The sequence below is a fragment of the Thamnophis sirtalis genome, unplaced genomic scaffold (genome assembly GCF_051295495.1).
Source record: "Thamnophis sirtalis isolate CommonGarterSnake01/CBP01778 unplaced genomic scaffold, rThaSir2_p1.2 scaffold_3, whole genome shotgun sequence".
Taxonomy (NCBI): domain Eukaryota; kingdom Metazoa; phylum Chordata; class Lepidosauria; order Squamata; family Natricidae; genus Thamnophis; species Thamnophis sirtalis.
This window is the reverse complement of record NW_028261383.1, coordinates 65,338,864-65,351,024: the sequence shown is the minus strand read 5'-3', so window position 1 is coordinate 65,351,024 and position 12,161 is coordinate 65,338,864. Positions and strand designations below refer to the sequence as shown.

The 12,161-nt window shown below is 37.9% G+C and overlaps 1 protein-coding gene across 1 annotated transcript in view; it reads right to left on the bottom strand.

The window, feature by feature from the left end:
- Nucleotides 1-329: 329 nt before the first annotated feature.
- Nucleotides 330-12,161, bottom strand: part of DENND6A (DENN domain containing 6A) — a 33,272-nt gene continuing 21,440 nt past the window's right edge. The window contains exons 13-20 of the mRNA XM_014057182.2: nucleotides 10,093-10,158; nucleotides 9,938-10,002; nucleotides 9,030-9,119; nucleotides 8,211-8,264; nucleotides 8,015-8,124; nucleotides 6,943-7,045; nucleotides 6,544-6,618; nucleotides 330-3,107 (exon numbers count right to left, since the gene is read on the bottom strand). Coding sequence (XP_013912657.2) covers nucleotides 2,982-3,107; nucleotides 6,544-6,618; nucleotides 6,943-7,045; nucleotides 8,015-8,124; nucleotides 8,211-8,264; nucleotides 9,030-9,119; nucleotides 9,938-10,002; nucleotides 10,093-10,158 — 689 coding nt within the window. The 3' untranslated portion in view covers nucleotides 330-2,981. The remainder of the gene's footprint in view (nucleotides 3,108-6,543; nucleotides 6,619-6,942; nucleotides 7,046-8,014; nucleotides 8,125-8,210; nucleotides 8,265-9,029; nucleotides 9,120-9,937; nucleotides 10,003-10,092; nucleotides 10,159-12,161) is intronic.

Below are 12,161 nucleotides of genomic sequence, written 5' to 3'. Positions count from 1 at the left end.
CTTGTCACCACCCTCATATTTTCAATTTGAATTTAAAGGCTCTGAGTACTTTTGAAAAGTTTAAATGACATGATGACAATATTAATAATCTAGGGCTGAGCTGTCAAACTCCCTGCCCATGGGATGCATCATGCACTAACCATGCCCAGTTTAGCGAGGGGGGGAAGTTGTGATATGTCACATGACACTGCCATGATGAAGTTTGACACCCCTGATCTAGGCGGGCTAGAGCTGAAAATACTGGCATAGAAGTTTATTGAGGTTCCTTGAGTGTCAGAAGTACACCGACCAAAGGTTTTCTATCACATAACACACTGAATAAACGTAGAAAGTTTCTGTAAAATGATATTTATTTCATTTAAAAATACACTTGGAAAATAAGCTAATGTAGCTAGTTCAAATGTACTATGTAATGCTTCAGTTAATGAAGATTTAGTGTCCATTATTTAAAATGTGCAAAAAGAATGTGTGAGACAATAATGCAATAGTAACATAATTGCAGAAGTCAGCTTTTTACAATTCAATTTCATCTTGATTTGGAATTCATATAAATGAATATTAAAATACATTTTCTTAAAAATACAGAGGGCAGTTTGGAACTAAATCTAAGGACTCTTAAATAATGGTACAAAATGTCATTCAGAGGCAATTCTCTACAAAAGGCCTACATGTTAATCTTACTCAAAATGAATATTCAGTGAAAGCAATAGTTATGAAATCTCTGTGTTATGAATGTACATACGTACATATAATTTTGGACACAGAAGAACAGGTTTAACATTCTTGGAACAAATCCTCCAAGTCCTATTTCACATACGTTATAAAATGCTTGTTTGAACAAAAAAGTTATACATTAGCAATAATTTATTGCCTGTGAAAAATGGCTCATTGTGTGAACTTAAAGAGTACAGACAGATGTGATTTGCATAACCTCTTTCAAGAACTGTAAGTTAAATTAGTATAAAGTAATAATGAAATACTTAAAAGTTTTACAACACTGGAAGAGACAGTAATTTAATGCAAATTAATGTTCTTTCAGTAGCTATGCAGCAGACATAATTTGGAATAACTGTTAGTCCAGTCCAACATGAGAAAACTACATCTATAGTCTTTCCTTTTGGATCAACTGCATATGCATGAATCTGCATAGAATCTGGGGATTGTTTAATCCAAAAGAGTACCTGTACTTACATGATGTGCAAATTATTTCTGTTAATGAACACTAGTATTTTTCTGTTACTTTCCTATTGCATATGATTTTTTCCCCCTGAAGTTGGCAATTTACTGCGTTTTATGGCCGAAAGTGACTGTCATTTTGGATTTTCAGAAACCAGTGTATAACCTAAGAGACTACAGCGACAAAGTCTGGTTTCCATTCATCCACAATCGTTAGTTGAGTAGGATCTGTGTGATGCAATACAGTACGGCAGAGGGGGAAGAAAGTAACATGGCAGCAAGAGCATGCTCACTTGTCACCCTTACAGTTAATGTGTCATGTGAATTCACATAAAACATTAGGCCGACTTTGAGGAACCTCTTTACATTACGAAATGTCAGAAGGGACCACTTAACTTATACATTTCACATAAGGAAACAATTTTCCCCCAATATAGTAGCCCATTTGGTGTCTAATGATTTCTGTAGCCTGATGTGTGTATATTCTCAAAAGTATTTTAATGTATATTTACATACTTATTTGATATGTGTGGTATTTTACATAGGACATGTAGAATGAGTATGAAGGCTGTGTGACTGCTTCTTTTATATCAACTTTGGCTCATTTTAATAATATCTAGAGATGGGAGGTAAGGACTGTTTCAAAAGTTTCCCCAAGAAAGTGATTAGTGGTGTTTGAAGTAAAGAGAGGCAGCTGATCATTGCATATAGCTTTCTAATTACTTACACTTTGAAAATGGATGCTAATACTACAGTTTAATTTTAACTGCAGTACTACAGTAAGGCCTACTGCTGTAAAGGTCTAATTAAAAAGGCCTTTAGTGAGAAATACCCACTGAAATCTATAAAAATTGAGGAGAGGTAAACTAATAATAGTGTGTTTATAGGTTTCTAAAAAAGAAAGATATTTTAAGAAAAAAGCATTTAATTATGTTATGGTTTTAGCTAATTAACTTCTAGAATTAGTTATATGATCAAAGAAGTAATGTACTGTATGCACCAACAATTAGCTTGATTCAGGTGACACAAAGCAGATGTGACTAAAAGCATATATTTCCCTTTTTTCCTTGACCTCTTTTCCCCACCATGAACTCTCCTCACCCCCACATTAATTAATAACATAATTTGCTAGAGAATCTAAGCCAGATAAACTGGGACTGCTGGAATCAAGTGCCTTCCAAATTGCGGACTAAAACCAGGATCTGAAGGGGTTTCAACCTCAGTTCAGATCTCTCATTGCTTATAATTTGAACAGGATATTTATCTGACTACAATTAATGGAGGCTCTCAAAAGATAAGTAGAAGAGCGGGAGGCCTGTACAAAGTCACAAGGTGCTCCCAAATACCGAACCATAGCTTGGCAAACAGAACTGTGATGTCTGAGAAGAGCTGTCAAGATTAGGCAGCAATTTGAGATTGTATTAGGAGATAAAATAAGAAAATACCCACTGGAGAATATAAGCTATCATCTTGAAGTGGGCAGTGTTCCAAACCAGCAGGAATATTGCTTCCCCTGAGTGGAATAAATTGGGCAGAGCACCACCAGCTGAAGCAGCTCTGCAACGCCAGCATTGCACATCCAATTCTAAAATACATTAAGATTCAATAAGAGCACTTAATTTTACACATAATTGACACTATCTTCCTTCTGTATTCAAGTTGAGTGTTAAAGTCTGCTTTAAAAGGCTTTTTAAAAAGCATTCATGTGTTTCCATAACAAGATATTTTTCATGATTGCAGTTCTCCAAGTCTCCTCTTTAAGCCTTTGAAATGTGTGATATGATAAATATGGCGGTATTCACTAGTCACACAGAACCAGTTTTGGTCAAAATACCCTGTAAATCTTCCGGCTGTGCAAGTATAATTGAATCAATGTGCTTCTTTAACTTTTCGATAGTTCCAGGTTTCACAGGCAAGTTTTCTCCATCGGTCTATAATTATAAAAATGCAAATTAAAATATTTTACTATGTTATCACTGCTACATCTAATATCTATCTTACCTATTTCTAAAGTTCAGTAGTAAAATAAAAGATCAAAGGCTCAACATTTCTAATATTTCAAATAAATATTAATATGTCAAATGAATGTTGGTATAAAAGTATAAAAGCAAAGAAGGGTCTTTTTCTCATCTGTGGTAGACATGTGATCAAGCAAAAAAAATTGGAATATGATTCATATTTTAATACAGAAAAATTTGAAAATGGAGATAAAAATGAAATCAGAACTTAATAGAAAAAGAACTGGAGAAAAAAATTGGAACTTTGCTCCCATATACCGTTGGCATAAGTTGACAGCAGAAAGACTATTGTATGCACAAAAAAATGGAAGGACACTTCGATTCCTACCATGGAAGAATGGTTGCAGAAGTTGAAATGGCAAAACTGACTACTTTGATTAAAGTAAATAACATACCGTATTTTTTGGACTATAAGACGCATCGGAGTAGAAGACGCACCAAGATTTTGAAGAGGCAATTTTTAAAAAAAAGCTTTTGCACTCTGCAGATGTCCCAAAAAACGGCCCATCTTTCTTTCAGAAAAAGGGCATGAATAGCCTTTAGGGGGCTTGTAGAGTGCGGGGGGGGGGGGGGGTTTGAGCAAAAAATGGTCCGTTTTTTGCAAAAATGGGCCCATTTTTTGTAAAAAAAAGAGGGGGGGCATGCATAGTTTTTAGGCGGTTTATAGAGTGTTCCTGGGGGTTAGGGGGGCAAAAGTGAGCAAAAAACGGACCGTATTTCACTCATTTCTGCCCTCCCCAGGCTCCAGGAGCACTCTGGAAGCCTCCTAAAAGCTATGCACAGCCATTTTGGTGAAGGGGGCAGGGTTTCAGGAGGCAAAAAATGCTGTATTCAGTGTATAATAGCAATAGCAGTTAGACTTATATACCGCTTCATAGGGCTTTCAGCCCTCTCTAAGCGGTTTACAGAGTCAGCATATCGCCCCCACAGTCTGGGTCCTCATTTCACCCACCTCGGAAGGATGGAAGGCTGAGTCAACCTTGAGCCAGTGAGATTTGAACCGCTGAACTGCAGATAGCAGTCAGCTGAAGTGGCCTGCAGTACCGCACCCTAACCACTGCGCCACCTCGGCTCTAAGATGCACCCAGATTCTTAGCCTCTTTTTTGAGGGAAAAAGATGTCTTATACTTCAAAAAATATAGTAAGTACTTTTGTTTCCACATGGAGACCACTTCTGAACTTCATGTTCTATGTGGAAAAGAATGAAACGCTGACTTTGAGTTTCACATATTAGACCGATAGATCTTTATAGAAATGGCTTGTTTTGATGTTAATTCCTTATTTTACTTAAGAGGGGGTCAGAAGTCAATGCTTCTTCCCCATATCTTTCCTCACTTCTCTTCCCCCTTTCCCCTCACTGCTCTTCTGTCATTCAGAGGCACGGGATAAGATACCACCAATACGCGGACGATACGCAGTTGTATTTGTCCGCCCTGTGCCAACTCAATGAAGCGGTGGACGTGATGAACCGGGGTCTTGAAGCCGTTAGGGACTGGATGAGGACTAACAAGCTTGTACTCAACCCGGAGAAGACCGAGTGGCTGTTGTGTTTCCCTCCCAATAATTTGGCTAGTGTTCCATCACTCAGGCTGGGGGGCCAAATATTATACCCCTCAGACAGGGTTCGCAACTTGGGAGTCCTCCTGGACCCACAGCTGACCTTCGATCACCATCTGTCGGCTGTGACCAGGGGGGCATTTGCCCAGGTTCGCCTGGTGCGCCAGTTGCGACCCTACCTGAACCGGGAGGCTCTCACAACAGTCACTCGTGCCCTTGTGACCTCTAGGCTGGAATACTGCAACGTGCTCTACATGGGGCTGCCCTTGAAGAGCATCCGGCGACTTCAGCTAGTCCAGAATGCGGCCGCGCGAGTGATTGTGGGTGCTCCTCGGTTCGCCCACATAACACCTATCCTCCGCGAGCTGCGCTGGCTACCTGTTGATCTCCGGGTGCGCTTCAAGGTGCTACTTACCACCCATAAAGCCCTTCATGGTAGTGGATCTGGGTACTTGAGAGACCGCCTCCTGCCAATTACCTCCTCACGACCAATTAGATCACACAGATTAGGCCTCCTCCGAGTTCCATCTGCCAGCCAGTGCCGACTGGCAACTAAGCGGAGGAGAGCCTTTTCAGTAGTAGCTCCGACCCTTTGGAATGACCTCCCTGTGGAGATTCGTACCCTCACCACCCTCCAGACCTTCCGCACAGCCCTTAAGATCTGGCTATCCCGCCAGGCCTGGGGTTAAAGATTAGGATCCATCCCCACCCGAATGATGAATGAATGTTGCTTCTATTTTTAATTATGTATCGTCTGTTTATGTCATTATGTGTATCCCCTCCCTATAGGTTGTAAGCCGCCCTGAGTCCCCTCAGGGAAAAGGGTGGCCTATAAATAAAAGCAATCTAAATCTAAATCTAAATCTACTTTTGTATTTTATAATATTCTATAACTCAATAAAAATGCTTATATAAAAAAGATTTCTAATATTTCAATTTGGAAAGATATTTGTCTGAAAGTGGAGTGCTACTGTCAGTCGCTATATGGAGAACTTTATTCAAATATTTGGACTGATGATATCGGGTACCTTTTACTAATTCATTTTGACAGATTTTCAATGTTTTCCACTTCATGGAAGTAAACTTAGTTTTACATTAAATGGAAAATAGATTTTCCCTTCAACTGCATTTGACCAGCAGATGGTGCTGTGAACAAATATATTATTCCAATAAGCACTTTTTTTAAAAAATTGCATCAATACACATTTGGTAGTAATGAAAATAAAAAGTGCTACACTTTTATACACTGCAAGGAGGACAGGCAATGTCTGGGGGATGTTAAAATGGGATGTTAAAATGCACCCAGCTAACGCCTCCTTCTCTAGCTGAATTTCGTTTTAATTAATAATATTTGTTTTAAAAAATGGGAAGCTGCCATGCTGCACATTAACAAGAAACCTCCTGGTAAAATGGGTAAATGGGGTTTTTTTGAGCTCAAAATTTCATCAACGTCCATTGGTCTAAAAACAGTTGCCTATTTCTCCATCTAAGGAATTAGAGCAACTTGTATGTTTATGTGAAATAGCATTACACATGTTCAACAAAGATGCCAGGAAGAAAAACTATCGACAGGGGAGTAACAATGCTGGTTAGAAGGAATTGGGAACCTTGGTTATGGGTCATCAAAAGTCCTTCGCATTATCCTTTCACGGATGGGAGAATGGACAGATATACAATATGGTTTCCTTGAATCATTCTAACAATTTATGTGTCAACTGGAATAATTAAAAAGGCAGACAGCATACAAACATTTGCAAAGGCATAACAATTTTTTTGCAAATAATCTACATACCAATTTAGTTTTTAATTTTAGGACTAGATCCACTGTTTCCACTTCAGTATGTTTCTGACTCCAGAAAAGCAGGTCCTAGAAAAAGAAAAAAATGTGCCTGAAAATTAATTACATCCATAAATATTACATCAAACAAGATACAAGAAAAGCAAACCAATTCTAAAACAACTAAATTATTAATGATTTTAATACTACTCCTTATACCAAGATTCTACAATGTAATTTAAAATCAGTGGCGGGAAACTAACTTCAGCATTTCGTTATTTCAATTTCTTCAACACTTATTTCAATTTGATATGCACATTTTTCAACTGGACTTTCAAGTAGTGTATAAACACTGTTTTGCACTTTTACAATGGATAGATGAGAAAAATCTTGATGTAAAGCCACTGATCTAACCTCATTACACAATGCTTCCAAATGCAGTGCCTCCAGCTTCCGTGTCATTTCTTTCCGCCGTGTCCGAAACCAACCATCAAAATTGTAAGATTTCAGAAAATGCCTATAAGACAAAGGGAAAATTTGTTTCACTACAGAAATATTCTGCAGTCAAAGCAAAATATCTATTTATTTAATTTCCAAATGATATGTATCCAATGTGAACATAAGATATATTTTTGAATTGCTTACATTTGTATGCTGACAAAGAACCCTCTTGTAATACGTGTCTATTATATCTCACAACAATGACTAATAATTAGTGTTAGGGTTAGTGATAAATATTGGTTTGTTACTTCTATATAAACTGCCAGAGGAAGAATGGACTGATTCTTATGAACTTCAGCGTTATATTGCTTTGAAGACATACTGTAACATTTTGAATGTGGAAGAAACTTCCAAAGAACTATCCCACAAACCAAAATACTATGAACTGAAGATGTTTCAAGAATGAATGATATATAGATGCAGATGCACTGTTTAACATACTATTGGGAAACCTGTTTTTAAATAGCAGATGAGTCATGAATTTCCTATCTCTCCTTCATCTACATACTCCATTCCCAAACTATAAAACAGTTAAAGCTTGTCTTATAAGGGGCTGAATAACTGATTTAACTAGCAACTGGAAAGAATGGCCCATTATGTTTTGCGCTGGTATACTCTTAGCATGATTAGTTAGGAAGCATCAAAACACATTCAAATACCTTAGAAATAATAGTCTCCATAACATTTTGGCATTAGCAAAATAGATTTTTTTAAAATATGCATTTCATAAGCAAGAAAGAACAACTGTAATGAGATGGTTCCATTGTGTGTAGGATGCTGCTTCATTCTCCTGCAATCTTATTCATACTTATATTTAATTCTTGTTTTAAATATGTTTTAACTGCTTTATTGTACACTGCCCAGAGTCATTTTTGTGAGATATATGGCTATATACATTTGATAAACAAAATTTAATGTAGCTGTACACGGCCTACTAGAACACAATGAGCATCCTGCTAAGGCTTTTTTAGTACAACAAAATTACCTGTACAATCCGATCCAGTCCCCCTTTAACCGAGAGGTAAGCTGAGGCCCCGTTTTCTCAAGCGTTTTCATAAACTCCTCTTTGCTGAATGGCTTCAACTGTGGAGGACTCTATGAGAAGACACAACTATAAGCTAACAGGGCATGGATTGTGAGTGCATATAGAATAAATTCTTAGCTTCTAAAAATATTCTCACCTTCCAAGGTGATATGCTTTTTTGTAGAGGCATTAAACTTGCTACGTATCGTTCCTGAACAAAAACAAGATGTAAAAATAAGATACTGTACAGAAAGGGAGGTATTAAGCAACTCTAAAATTGTGTTTTATTTGATTCAAAAAAGTGACTAGAAGAGCTGTTTTGAAATAAAAAGCGTAAAATTGGCATCATGCTAATTGTAGCATCTATTCTATGAAAGACCAAATTTTGAAGTGCGGCCTTGCACAATAGTACATGTCTAAGTACAAGATTTAGTACTTTTTATTCTGAAAAAACTCTTAGAATTTTGAAATCCTAAAATGAACTATGACATAGACATAGTACAAAATAAGAAAAAATAGCTGTGTTTAAAGTTGTCTTGGAAGCACAAGTAAGATCCAAAAGAACTTATTGATAAATATGATTTTAATTCAGATTTGGATTCCTTTAAAACAGGGTTTCTCAACCTTGGCCACTTTAAACTGTGTGGACTTCAACTCCCAGAATTCCCCAGCTAGCCATGCTGTTTGAGGAATGCTGGGAGTTGATGTCCACACAGCTTAAAGCGGCCAAGGTTGAGAAACCCTGCTTTAAAAGAATGTGGCAACTAAAAAGAAACTTTCTTTAGAACTTACCATAATCATTGACTGCATCCCGGACTATGATTTATTTATTATCAAACAGGTTTTGTACAATTATTTCTTTATTTAGAAAGAAAGTCTACTGTTCAAACTGTCTTCATTCTAGTTCTACAAATAAATGATGAAAAATACAGCACCCACTGAGAAACAAATAGGTTTCTCATTTATATCCACTTACTAGGGGAATAATGAAGCTTTGAGTCAATTCCAAGAAATAACGACGAAGGATTATGTTTTGGGCTTCTGCAGGACGCTTCTGTTGTACTCCCTGAAAAACAAGCAATTATGCTCACTGCAGATACACTCAACTGAAATGAATAAGCAACTGTTAACGTACAATGTTTATATTCATAATATTATACAATATAATGGGGGGAGAGAATGTATGCCAGAATTTCTGACAAATTATTTAAAGCCACAAATTAAACCATGCTATAAATCTTTAACATAAAATAAGGATAAAATGGGGCCCACTGAGGTTCAAGACTCATAACATCCAACTCTTGCCCTGTGTGTAACACAACAATAGAGCGCAAATTTGTGAATAATGGAAAACACTGTGATGCTGATATTGTTGAGGGTCAAATTCCCATAGAAATAATCTGTTGGGGATTGCAAGGTAGATGAACCTGAAATGAGCAATGGGTAGGACCAGAATACAGACAAGATTGATGACACCTTCTTTGACATTATTTTTAAAAAAACTTTCTGCACACTCTTCTCTCTCAGCCAAGTAGCCAGTCACAGGGAAAGGACAGTTAAAATGTTTTAATTATAGGTATCTTGCAGCAGGTGGACCGAGGTGAAAATTAGTTGAAAGGTTGTTGCAGCTTTAAGGCCACAACTCAGTCCTTGAGTACCTCACCAGCATATAAATACCAAACAAGACAACAATTCAAATAACAAAGGGACATGGCCATCTTCTGTTCTGTACAAAGTCAGAAGTTCACAGGAGGGCAGTGCCTAATCAGGGAATATGTGAAAATAGAACATTTTTGTTCAAAAAAAAAGGGAGAAAACAAAGTAGATAAGCATTGTCTCTGTCCAGTATCAATTACTGCTAATACTTCATGTTTGAAACAGTACCTTTTGTAATTGTTTTATGATTTCTTCATCTTTGTTTAAGTATGATTTGTATGATGTATAAACACCTAGGAAGGAAAAACACTAATTTTATATCTGGGATTGTCCCACATAAGACTCCAAATTGGAAATTTATAATGTAAAAAAAAATGTATTACCTGGTTTGGAATCCAAGGTTTTTAAATTCTTCAGTTTTTTTACTTTAACCTGCTTTGGAACTTCACCTGCCAGATCGCATAAAAAGGGCATCTTTTAACGTTCCAGGATGCTCATTTTCTTAAAAGTAATTTTTGTATGCTAAAAATCTTTCCATTTTAGGTAATGCTGACATAAACATGGCAATCTGATTCCAGGACCCACAAGCGGGGAGAAGGGAATACAAAAGATAATACCTGCTTCCAACGTTTTTAATGATCAGGTTGCTGAAAATCTTCCCTGATAAAATCTCTGTGCACAGATGTTAACCATCCAGCTCCCAAGATAGAATAAAAAAAAAAAAAAGAGCCCTGACTTGGGGTGGAAGGAAGACCTGAATGGACTCACTATTTTGGTAGATCTATTGAGAGGGCCAACCATGTTAGCCCACATCAGCTCTCACACTATGGTTAAACAGGCAAGATGGTGATGACACCAGCATGATCAAACTTTGTACATGCAACGTATCAGTTGGATTTAACCACTGTTATCCACACCACCTTGACAAGGAAGCATGCTTTATATTGCGCTGCCCTTGAAAAATAGCAAGAAACTGCAGTTGATACAAAATGCAGTGGCCCATGCAAAGTACAGCTGCCGTGTGTGTACCACACTTATTTTATCAACGTTTAACCCAGTGGTGGGTTTCAAAATTTTTTAGAATCTATTCTGTAGGTGTGGCCTGTTTTGTGGGAGTGGCTCGGCGGTCATGTGACTGGGTGGGAATGTCTTGGCAGTTATGTGACTGAGTGGGAATGGCCAACATGGAAAATGTGGTGAAATTCACTTAACAACATCCTTGCTTAGCAATCAAAATTTTGGGCTCAATTGTGGTCATAAGTCAAGGACTATCTCTGCCTTCCTCTGCACAGCAGCCTTGTCCTAGTAAACTTCTTCTCCTTTCTGGCAATTTTCCTTTCTGTTAGCAGCACCAAAATAATCCAGATGATATAAGGTTTTCTGCTGGGGCAAGGGGTTGGACCAGATGACCTCCGAGATCCCTTCCAGCACTAGATTGCTGTGCTGTTTCAAAGCACTTTCTAAAGCCCTGTCTAGTGCCAGGGTTAACAGTCCGTCCTTCCTCTCCCTTCTCTTTCTCTCTCTCTCTCTCTCCCTTCCTTCCTCTTTCTTCTTTTCTCTATCTTTCTTTCTTTATCTCTATCTTTCTTTCCTTTGTCTCTCACACACATTTTAGAAATCACATTTAAAGGACCTCTAGAAATCTTGTTCAAAACTGATTGTACTCCGTGACAAAAGCTCTAGCTCAGATTCGTTAACTTGACTATAAATGATCCATGTAGATAATTTAGGGTTTTTTTTAAGAATGTGGAAATGAGCAAAATAATATAGAGAAATAAAGGAAGGAAGAAATAAGGAAGGAAGAAGGTTGGAAGGATGGAAAGAAAAGAAAGGTGTTCAGTTCTTAATATTTGAATGTATCTTCTTAATAAACATACTAGTAATAATGTATTAGAATATTTCCTTTCTCCCAATCCTCCCTAAAAATTATTTGGGGTCACATGCAATTCTTCCTTCTTCCACCTCCTTCTATTCTCCTTCCTTCCATCTCATTTCTAGCTCCTTCGTTTCCTTCCCTCCTTCCTCTTTAATGGGGGGTGGGGGTGGCTGGATTTTGGGTTCTCACGCTCCAGTTCCCCTAAAAATCCACCGCTGGCAAAACCCACTTCTTCCTTCCCAATCTGCTGGGTGTCAAAGCCCCAGCGATTCTCCTGTTAATTTGATCAAAGCAGCGGGGAAAGGGGGAGGGGGAAGGAAGTGAGTGGAAAGTGGATGGACCCAGGCGCTTCTGCGCACACCTTTGGAGACAAATAATTGGGAAGGGATTCACTCCAGAAGCTTATAAAATCTCCCCACCACCTCCCAAATAGGCGTGTGTGCATACACACATTCTCCTCCTCTCTCCCCTCTCTCCCTTTCTCTTATACTGGATTGACTCCGAAATTCTTAAAATCTCCCCACCAGCTCCTGAATAGGCATGTGTGCATGCACACATTCTCCTCCCTCTCTCCCT